Source organism: Drosophila ananassae, chromosome 3R, assembly GCF_017639315.1.
Source record: "Drosophila ananassae strain 14024-0371.13 chromosome 3R, ASM1763931v2, whole genome shotgun sequence".
Lineage (NCBI taxonomy): Eukaryota > Metazoa > Arthropoda > Insecta > Diptera > Drosophilidae > Drosophila > Drosophila ananassae.
In genome coordinates, this window is record NC_057930.1 from 11,170,469 (window position 1) to 11,182,231 (window position 11,763).

The 11,763-nt window shown below is 36.2% G+C and overlaps 1 protein-coding gene and 1 pseudogene across 1 annotated transcript; one reads left to right on the plus strand and one right to left on the minus strand.

Annotated features, from left to right (window-relative positions):
• Nucleotides 1-2,177: 2,177 nt before the first annotated feature.
• On the plus strand, nucleotides 2,178-7,908 carry LOC6506852 (probable multidrug resistance-associated protein lethal(2)03659). The gene is made up of 7 exons (XM_001965225.4): nucleotides 2,178-2,484; nucleotides 2,731-2,979; nucleotides 3,074-3,227; nucleotides 3,289-5,024; nucleotides 5,081-6,290; nucleotides 6,351-6,767; nucleotides 6,825-7,908. The coding sequence occupies exons 1-7, from the start codon at nucleotides 2,417-2,419 to the stop codon at nucleotides 6,858-6,860; spliced, it is 3,870 nt and encodes a 1,289-aa protein (XP_001965261.1). The 5' UTR covers nucleotides 2,178-2,416; the 3' UTR covers nucleotides 6,861-7,908.
• A 1,839-nt stretch (nucleotides 7,909-9,747) lies between these two features.
• Nucleotides 9,748-11,233, minus strand: LOC116656021 (annotated as a pseudogene).
• Nucleotides 11,234-11,763: the final 530 nt, after the last annotated feature.

Genomic DNA, 11,763 nt, shown 5'->3' on the forward strand with positions numbered 1-11,763 from the left:
AACAGGATTAGGCTCTGACAGATCCACATGGGGTCCCGGAGTAAGCCTTATTTAGTAGAAATCACCCGCTGTGAGAGAAAAGTCAGCGGTTGCCACCGGACAACCCTTAACCCCATAATGGTACTTAGCACATGCTTTCCCCTTTCAGAAGCCCCTCTTACTCCATCACTCATATACACTGACCGCATAACTACGCAGAGAATTATTTTTAATAAATAAAATGTTAAATTTGGAATAATTTTTGAAAGGGAATTTCTAAATAAAATATGTATTGAAAGATTACATTATATAGTTTATAAATAATTTATAATAAATATCTAATAAATAATATATCTTTTTTCTCCCCAGTGCTGGACAGCAGCGAAAGGGATGGCACGAAAAATAAAAAAGATGGAGCCCCGTTGCAGCTGCAGCTAATGAAACACATCTCTCCGCTGGGTGGACCGCAGCAAGACGTGTTTAAATTTAGTTTTCGTTAATTTTCGTTTGTTGTCTTTCATTGTCCAGCGGTTGCCTTGCCCTTGCCTTCCGCCCTCACCCCCAACCACTCTGGCCGCGTTGTTGTTGTTATCAGCAGCAGCCACTGATAAGAGAGAGTTGCGGTCGTCAATTTGTAACGAAACATATGTCTGCCCCAAGTGACAGGCGCACTCACGCTGCGTTCTCGTTCACTGATAAGGGGAAAGTGGGTATGGGTAGACAGTGATGGGAGCTGGAGTGGGTGCTGCAGGATGCGGGGGAACGGTAATGGCACTGACTCAGTGAGCGGTCAACGTCCGATGGCTGGCCAAGCGCCACATATTAATATACATATTACGGAATCAGTCTTATTAAGAACCAAGGAACTAAGAATTCATTTTAAGTACGATTTTTAATTATGACGAAAAAACTTATATTTAATTTTAGAAATTATATATTTTATGAATATTTGTGAAATATGTGAAATAAATTAATTCCTACTTTCAATCTCAATTATTTTCAGGGAATGCTTCACTGGAAAGTGGATCCTTCGGATAGTTATCATCTTACAAATACCTACTCACACTTTCATAGTATCTGTGAGTTCATGTATCTGCATCTGCTGTCCACATATTTACCTTATTACTCCGTTTAATGCCAATACACTCTGTCCTCGTATCTATTTCCCCATATATTTATTCTTCGTCGTGTAATTTTTCTTCATGTTTACGTTTTGCATTAACTCACATATCACATTTTTTATACATATATTTTTTATTTTTTCTTTCCTTTTACTTCTCAGCGTTGGATACATATTTATACTTTTTTTTTTAAATTTTTCCTGCCACTTTTGCGGTTAATTAAACCTTGCGGTCGCTTATTTTATGTAAATAAATGATAAAATACACACATGAGTTGAGGGAAAAAAAAGGAAAAGTCCGTGACCAGCTGAATCCGACTGGAAATTGTGAGAGACTCACATAAGGACGTGTGTGCGGTTCAATTTGTTAGTTAATTTTTATTTGCTTATTGATAACCAGCTAAGTAAACCATTCATAATAAGGGAGGTTTTGTTGATTCAGCTTATAAATATTTAAAGAGTGAACCATACTGGAGATTTTTTTTTTTTAAAGAATGGAATTCAGAACACAGATAACAGAAATTCAAATTTTTACCGCCCTTTTACTTTTACCCGAGACATAGGTGGCGCCAGTAAAGCGGCATGGCGCGTAACACGTCTTTTAAATTCTATTACATGATTAGGATATAAATTTAATGAATAATAGTTAAAAACTTCACTTAAAAAGAATAAAAAATTAAGCAGTTATATAATATATTATATTTCCACCAACAGGTTCTTTGATTTATTTCATAATATTAAATAATTCCTTTTATATTTTAATCCACTTATAAAAATCTATTTTTAGATTTAATCTTTATAGATAACTTATCTAAGTTGTAAAATTATTACAAATTCTTATGAAATAAAACTAAATGTTTCCAATTTATTGATTTATCTTTAACATATTGGTAAGTTAAATCCCTAAATCTTATGTTAAATAGTCTTTAATGTCCCTATCTCTCAACATCAGAACATAAACAAATATAAGTGCCCTTTGTTACTAACATAGAACGTCAAGTTTATCTCTAAGATAACCTACGTCATCCAGGTGAGAAAATTCCATGACTTTTATCACTTGGGGGGTATTTAAAAATGGACCAGAAGCTGCTAATAAGCAGAACGCATCGGACGGCTTTTATTCAAGGCTTTTAATTTTTGGAATGGAAAGTTTATAATTATTAATTCAGTGAAAATAGTGAATTAAGCCAAGTGAACCTTAAACTTTTAAATATATGTAGAAAACTTGATTCTTCTTAAGATAAATAATTCATAGTAACTAAATAATATAACTCAATAGTTTTATTACCTATTTAATGCTTTAAATCATAAAAAATAATGCAAGCTAATAAGCTTCCCAAAAATCCTCGCGAATCGGCGGGGATTTTTTCCACCTTGATGTTTTGGTATGTTTTTTAAAATTCAAATTACATAATCATGTAAAATTGGACATATTTTTAAGAAGAAAAATCGCAAATCTTATCTTGTAAATGCCCCCGGAAAATATGATAATGTTATCAGAAGATAAAAGATGCCACACAATAGATCACGTCTGTCACATTTGGTTATCTCTAGTTTAGATAAACATTTACAGCTTCCATCAAATAAAACCTAAGTTAACATAATTTAATAATATTTTTATTTATAAACAGCTTCGCGTTGCCCATCCTCTTCAAAGGCAGAAAGAAGACGTTACAACCCACGGACCTATATCAGGCCCTAAAAGGACATAAGGCTGAGACTCTGGGCGATATTTTTTTTAAGACTTGGCAGGCAGAGGTCACGTCCTGCAAGGATAATCCCAAAAAGGAGCCAAGCATTATAAAGGTTATACTGAAGGTGTTCGGATGGCGTTTGTTTGTATCTGGACTTTTGATTGGTATTCTGGAAGTGGGAACAAAGTAAGTATAGAAGCAGTTAAGTATTTAAGATAATGCATTTATATTTATTACTTTATTACTATTAAATAATTAACTTATATTTTCTTTATAATAGAGCTACCTTACCTCTTATTTTGGGAGCTTTGATATCCGAATTCACTGCCAATGGAAATGGCGATGGAACAATGGCCCAAATCTATGGAATCACCTTGGTATTGGCCTTCTTGATTGGTGTGGTTTTTCTTCATCCTTTTATGATGGGAATGATGGTGAGTACCAAACAACTAACTAATATTTTATTTATTTAATTTTTTATCTCTATCTCTTTAGCTCTTGGCCATGAAGATGCGAGTGGCAGTGAGCACGGCTATCTACAGGAAGGCACTTCGTTTGAGCCGAACCGCCTTGGGAGACACAACCACGGGCCAGGTGGTTAACCTTATTTCCAATGATCTGGGCCGATTCGATCGGGCTCTGATACACTTTCACTTTTTGTGGCTGGGACCATTGGAGCTACTGATATCCTCGTATTTTCTTTACCAACAAATCGGAGTAGCTTCACTTTACGGAATAGGGATTCTATTACTGTTCCTTCCGTTCCAAACATATCTCAGCCGGCTCACTTCAAAGCTAAGGTTACAAACCGCTCTGAGAACCGATCAGAGGGTGAGGATGATGAACGAGATTATATCCGGAATACAGGTGATTAAAATGTACACCTGGGAGAAGCCATTCGGCAAGGTCATAGAGCAACTTAGACGCAGCGAAATGAGCTCCATTCGCAAGGTGAACTACATTCGAGGGACTCTGCTCTCTTTTGAAATAACTCTGGGCAGGATTGCCATATTTGTTAGTCTTCTGGGCTTCGTCCTGATGGGCGGCGAACTGACCGCCGAGAGAGCCTTCTCGGTGACAGCCTTCTACAATATCCTGCGACGCACGGTAACCAAATTCTTTCCAAGTGGAATGTCCCAGTTTGCCGAAATGCAGGTAACCCTGCGGAGAATCAAGACATTCATGATGCGGGATGAATCAGGAGTCCAGGCAGGTACCCACAAAAAGGATATTGGCGCTTTGGAACCTCTGGTGGAACTAAAGTCTTTCAGAGCGCATTGGACTCATGAACATGCCGAACCAGTTTTGGATAATATAAACATCTCTCTCAAACCCCCACAGTTGGTAGCTGTCATTGGACCTGTGGGTTCCGGGAAGTCGAGTTTGATTCAGGCTATTCTCGGTGAGCTCCCGCCTGATACGGGAAGTGTTAAGCTGCAGGGTAGCTTGTCCTATGCCTCCCAGGAACCCTGGCTGTTCAACGCCTCCATTCGGGACAACATCCTATTTGGCCTGCCCATGGACAAGCACCGCTATCGGAGTGTGATAAGAAAATGTGCCCTGGAAAGGGATCTGGAGCTGCTCCAGGGTGATCATACAGTGGTTGGGGAACGAGGAGCAGGGCTATCCGGTGGCCAAAGAGCCAGGATCAGTCTGGCAAGAGCCGTTTACAGGCAGGCGGATATATATCTACTCGACGATCCCTTGAGCGCAGTGGATACTCACGTGGGACGCCACTTGTTCGAGGAGTGTATGCGAGGCTACCTTAGAGACAAACTGGTTATCCTGGTTACCCATCAATTGCAGTTCCTTGAACATGCAGATCTCATTGTGATCATGGACAAGGGCCGGATAACAGCTATCGGTAGCTACGAGGAAATGCTAAAGAGTGGCCAGGATTTCGCGCAGCTCCTGGCCCAGCAGACGCAGGAGGAAAAGGAGGTTTCCGATAATGAGGATAAATCAGTCAATGACAGTAAATCCAACTACTCCCGTCAGAGTAGTCGACAGAGTCGGAACAGTGTCTCTTCGGTGGATTCTGGCCAGGATTCTGTAATGGAGGAAACCAAACAGCCCCTGCAGGAATCACGATCCAATGAAAAAATCGGACTCAGCATGTATAGAAAATATTTCTCTGCTGGTTCCGGTTGTTTCCTCTTCGTCCTGGTCACTTTCTTCTGTCTTGGCACTCAGATTCTGGCTTCTGGTGGGGATTACTTTGTGTCCTATTGGTGAGTAGAATAAAAATATAATTTTATATGAAATTAATAAACCTTTTCTTCCACAGGGTTAAGAACAACGACTCCTCAACCTCTCTGGACATTTACATGTTCACGGGAATCAATGTGGCCCTGGTCATCTTCGCCCTCATTAGGACTGTATTGTTCTTCAGCATGTCGATGCACTCATCCACGCAGTTACACAATTCCATGTTCCAGGGCGTTTCCCGCACCGCCCTCTACTTTTTCCACTCGAATCCTTCGGGCAGGATACTCAATCGCTTCGCCATGGATCTGGGACAAGTGGACGAAGTCCTTCCCGCCGTGTTGCTTGATTGCGTCCAGATCTTCCTGACGATCAGCGGCGTTATCTGCGTCCTGTGCATTACCAATCCCTGGTATTTGGTCAATACGCTAATGATGTTTGTGGCCTTCCATTTTCTGAGAAAGTTCTACTTGAGCACTTCGCGCGATGTGAAGAGACTGGAGGCGGTGGCCAGGTCACCGATGTACTCGCATTTTAGTGCCACCTTGAACGGACTACCCACCATCCGGGCACTGGGCGCCCAGGAGCTGTTGACCAAGGAGTACGACAACTACCAGGACCTGCACAGCTCTGGGTACTACACATTCCTGTCCACCAGTCGGGCCTTTGGCTACTATCTGGATCTGTTTTGTGTGGCCTATGTGGTGTCGGTGACCATAACCAGTTACTTTAATCCTCCGCTGGACAATCCTGGCCAGATTGGATTGGCCATCACCCAGGCAATGTCTATGACAGGCACTGTGCAGTGGGGCATGAGGCAATCGGCTGAGCTAGAGAACTCCATGACGTCGGTGGAAAGGGTTCTGGAGTACAGGAACCTGGAGTCTGAGGGGGAGTTCGAGTCTCCAAAGGACAAGCAGTCTCCTAAGAATTGGCCGCAGCAAGGACAAATAAAAGCGGAACACTTAAGCATGAGATATAATCCAGATCCCAAAACCGACAACGTCCTGAAATCTTTGAAATTCGTAATCCAACCGAGGGAGAAAATAGGCATTGTGGGTAGAACGGGTGCTGGGAAGTCCTCGCTTATCAACGCCCTCTTCAGACTGTCCTATAACGATGGATCCTTAGTGATCGATAACCAGGATATCGGACAAATGGGTCTGCACGATCTGAGGAGTAAGATATCGATAATCCCACAGGAACCAGTGCTGTTTTCCGGAACTATGCGATACAACTTGGATCCCTTCGAACAGTATTCAGATGCCAAGTTGTGGGAGGCTCTAGAAGAGGTATGATATTGCATTAAATAAATGTTTTAAATTATAATTAATTATAACTTTGATTGTCAGGTTCATTTGAAAGAGGAGGTGGCCGAGCTGCCCACGGGTCTCCAGAGTCTGATTGCCGAAGGAGGTGGCAATTACAGTGTCGGCCAGAGGCAGTTAGTCTGCCTGGCGAGGGCCATTCTCCGCGAGAATCGCATCCTAGTGATGGACGAGGCCACGGCGAATGTGGACCCCCAAACGGATGCCCTGATTCAGTCCACCATTCGCAGGAAGTTCAAGGAGTGTACTGTGCTGACCATTGCCCACCGTTTGAATACGATTATTGATTCGGACAAGGTCATGGTTTTGGATGCTGGCAACCTCGTAGAATTCGGCTCACCCTACGAACTTTTGACCCAATCGGAACGGAGGGTCTTTTACGGTATGGTTATGGAAACGGGCCGATCCAGCTTTGATCATCTTTTCAAAGCAGCTCTACAGGTGAGTCATGGACATAAATAAATTTATATATGACTGAAAAGTTTTAATATTTTTCAGGTTCATGAAAGTAAACTGCGAAGCAAGTCAGAATAATCCATTGATATTGTATGATATCTCAATAATACATTTTCTTTAATTAAATACAATAAATTAATAAAATGATTACACTTATTCCTTTTAATATAATCAAGTCAAACTTAAGAATACATCAACAGTGGCTCGAAGAATTCCATATGCTATCCAATTAGATCTGAACAAATATTCTCCCTCTGGGAAGGGCAACAATTTCGTGAACTGATAATTAATGAAAGTCGTAGAAACCTTATCCACAATAAGGTCATGCTTCGAAATAATCAAAATATTGATAAACAATAAATAAATTATTATACATTTTAAAACTTACATCGAAGGGGCATGTGTGGTTCATATTAGAGTGACTTTTAAACAAACCGTACATATAGCCTAGAACCGGATTTGATTTTTGATTTTTCAAAAACTTGCAGCCATCTGCGGTAATATTGTAGAGAAATGGTTTGTAGCCATTCGAGCGCTTCAAAAACGACCAATTAATCTAATGGATGAAAATTTTAATGACTTTTAGATAGATAACTAAGACTATTTTTACATACAGTGACATTTGTTATGGGTACTTTGTACAATTTCACTTTTAATGAAATGTATTTGTAGGTCCTATTTATGGATTTTATACAGTAATTTGTAACAGTAATCGAAGTCGCAAAAATCTTTGTCCATGGATGTGCATTTTATGTTTGTAAACTCACTTTTGGAGAAGATCTGGAAGTCTCAGAAATAATTTATAAACTCTTGTAATATTTATATTTTTAATTAATTATTGCTTTACCATTGTTACTAAATAACAAATCAAAACAAGTTGAAAAATATTCACTCGCCAAAAAATCATCGTTAATACGAATTTGTATAACTTTATTTAACGTCGGTCAAAAATGGACTAAGACCAGACGACGGGTTTATAAAGAGCTTTTTATGTTTAATGAATCATTTTATAAATATAAAGCAATTAAAAAGAAGTAATTATGCCGTGCAACCATGTGTCACTTATAGCTCAAAGTTAAACCAAGATCATTATCCTAAACACCATTAAAATCGTTTTATGAAGCAATACCATTCAATTACTTTTCATTGAAAGAGTTTCTTTAGAAGATTTACAATAAACCTGAAAAAAAAATAAAAAATATTCCAGATTTTGGCGGAAGTCCTAGGTCCTAGTCGCGTAAAATCCTTGTCCGAGGATGTGCATTTCATGTTTGTAAACTCAATTTTTAAGGTGGTCTGGAAGTATAAAAAGTAAATAATAAACTCTTTTGATATTTTTTTATTAAATATCATATGCTTTGATCATATTTTCAAAGCAGCTCTACAGGTGAGTCATGGATATAATTAAAATTATATATGACATAAAAGTTTTAATATTTTTCAGGTCCATGAAAGTAAACTGCGCAGCAAGTCAGAATAATCTATAGATATTTTATGATATCTCAATAATACATTTTCTTTAAATTTAATAAAATAACTTTATATAGTAATTGGTTTAATTCCTTATAATATTATTAAGTCAAACTTAAGTATGCATCAACAGTGGCTCGAAGAATTCCATATGCTATCCAATTAGTTCTGAACAAATATTCTCCCTCTGGGAAGGGCAACAATTTCGTGAACTGATAATTAATGAAAGTCGTAGAAACCTTATCCACAATAAGGTCATGCTTCGAAATAATCAAAATATTGATAAACAATAAATAAATTATTATACATTTTAAAACTTACATCGAAGGGGCATGTGTGGTTCATATTAGAGTGACTTTTAAACAAACCGTACATATAGCCTAGAACCGGATTTGATTTTTGATTTTTCAAAAACTTGCAGCCATCTGCGGTAATATTGTAGAGAAATGGTTTGTAGCCATTCGAGCGCTTCAAAAACGACCAATTAATCTAATGGATGAAAATTTTAATGACTTTTAGATAGATAACTAAGACTATTTTTACATACAGTGACATTTGTTATGGGTACTTTGTACAATTTCACTTTTAATGAAATGTATTTGTAGGTCCTATTTATGGATTTTATACAGTAATTTGTAACAGTAATCGAAGTCGCAAAAATCTTTGTCCATGGATGTGCATTTTATGTTTGTAAACTCACTTTTGGAGAAGATCTGGAAGTCTCAGAAATAATTTATAAACTCTTGTAATATTTATATTTTTAATTAATTATTGCTTTACCATTGTTACTAAATAACAAATCAAAACAAGTTGAAAAATATTCACTCGCCAAAAAATCATCGTTAATACGAATTTGTATAACTTTATTTAACGTCGGTCAAAAATGGACTAAGACCAGACGACGGGTTTATAAAGAGCTTTTTATGTTTAATGAATCATTTTATAAATATAAAGCAATTAAAAAGAAGTAATTATGCCGTGCAACCATGTGTCACTTATAGCTCAAAGTTAAACCAAGATCATTATCCTAAACACCATTAAAATCGTTTTATGAAGCAATACCATTCAATTACTTTTCATTGAAAGAGTTTCTTTAGAAGATTTACAATAAACCTGAAAAAAAAATAAAAAATATTCCAGATTTTGGCGGAAGTCCTAGGTCCTAGTCGCGTAAAATCCTTGTCCGAGGATGTGCATTTCATGTTTGTAAACTCAATTTTTAAGGTGGTCTGGAAGTATAAATAGTAAATAATAAACTCTTTTGATATTTTTTTATTAAATATCATATGCTTTGATCATATTTTTAAAGCAGCTCTACAGGTGAGTCATGGATATAATTAAAATTATATATGACATAAAAGTTTTAATATTTTTCAGGTCCATGAAAGTAAACTGCGCAGCAAGTCAGAATAATCTATAGATATTTTATGATATCTCAATAATACATTTTCTTTAAATTTAATAAAATAACTTTATATAGTAATTGGTTTAATTCCTTATAATATTATTAAGTCAAACTTAAGTATGCATCAACAGTGGCTCGAAGAATTCCATATGCTATCCAATTAGTTCTGAACAAATATTCTCCCTCCGGAACGGGCAACAATTTCGTCAACTGATAACACTAGTTTACAAATTTAAATGTAATCGAGTGAACCTTAAAATTGATGATTGTTTTATAGTAATTTGGGGTCGGAGAACACGAAAACGACATCCGTTTATTTTTCTTAAGAACCGTTTTTGAGATATTTTTGAAAATCGTGTTTTTGAGGTCCTTTTTCAGTTTTTTGGTAATATCTCATGAAAAAAACTGTTTACAAACAAAAAAAAGGATATTGATTGACAGGTATTGAAGTAACGTTTACGTGGATATATAATATGTGCAGATTGAATCAAATCTCTGTAATGCACAAGCGAACAAAGTACAATTGCGTGAAGAGAAAATTGATCACAAACGAAAAAATTTGAGTGATAAATGTTTTTTTCGACCTAATTTATGAAGTGTCAAAATGTTAATATTACTATAACTTTTAAACTTCTTACTCAATTTGGATAATCTTAGGCTTAAATTGTTGGTAAATAATAAATCTTTTCCCTCAAATATTGAAACCTTAGAAAAAAAATTGTTTTTTTTGGCAAAAATCGATCTGAAAAATTGAAATTTTCAAAATTGGTCGAAAATGACACTATTTTTGTACTTTGTTCGCTTGTGCATTACAGAGATTTGATTTAATCTGCACATATTATATATCCACGTAAACGTTACTTCAATACCTGTCAATCAATATCCTTTTTTTGTTTGTAAACAGTTTTTTTCATGAGATATTACCAAAAAACTGAAAAAGGACCTCAAAAACACGATTTTCAAAAATATCTCAAAAACGATTCTTAAGAAAAATAAACGGATGTCATTTTCGTGTTCTCCGACCCCAAATTACTATAAAAAACACTTTTTTATGGAGGTTCATTTTTGGTGTAAACTAGTGTAATTAATAAAAGTCGTAGAAACCTTATCCACAATAAGGTCATGCTTCAAAATAATCAAAATATTAACTAACAATAGGTAAATTATTACTAATTTTAAAACTCACATCGAAGGGGCATGTGTGGTTCATATTAGAGTAGGTTTTAAACAAACCATGCATATAGCCTAGAACCGGATTGGATTTTTGATTTTTCAAAAACTTGCAGGCATCTGCGGTAATATTGTAGAGAAATGGTTTGTAGCCATTCGCGCGCTTCATGAACGAACAATTAACCTATTGGATGAGAATTTTAGTGCCTTTGAATAGATAACTCAGATTATTTTTACGTACAGTGACATTTGTTATGGGTACTTTGTACAATTTCACTTTTAAAGAAATGTATTTGTAGGTCCTATTTATGGGTTTTATATAACAGTAATCGAAGTCGCAAAAATCTTTGTCCATGGATGTGCATTTTATGTTTGTAAACTCAGTTTTGGGGGAGATCCGGAAGTATTAGAAATAAGTTATAAACTCTTTTAATATATTTATATAAATATATTTATATATAATTATATTTATAATGTTTAATTAATCATTGATTTACCTTTGTTACGAAATAAAAGATCAAAACAAGTTGAAAAATATTCACTCGCCAAAAAATCATCGTTAATCCGAATGTGTATACATTTATTTCTCGTCGGTCAAAAATGAACTAAGACCTCATATATGGGTCTATAGGGGTTTATATAGAGCTTTTTATATTTAATGAAGCATTTTAGAAATATTAAGCAATTAAAAAGATGTGATTATTATGTGCAACCATATGACATTTATATCTCAAAGTTAAACCAAGATCATTATCCTAAACACAATTGAAATCGTTTTGTGAAGCCATAACCATTCAGTATACTTTGTTCGTCCCATTTTTTGAAAGAGTTTCTTCAGAAGGTTAACAAAATATGTGAAAAAAAGAAAAATACTCCAGATTTTGGCGGAAGTCCTGGTTATCGAATTCGTGTAACAATAATCAAAGACGCTAAAAT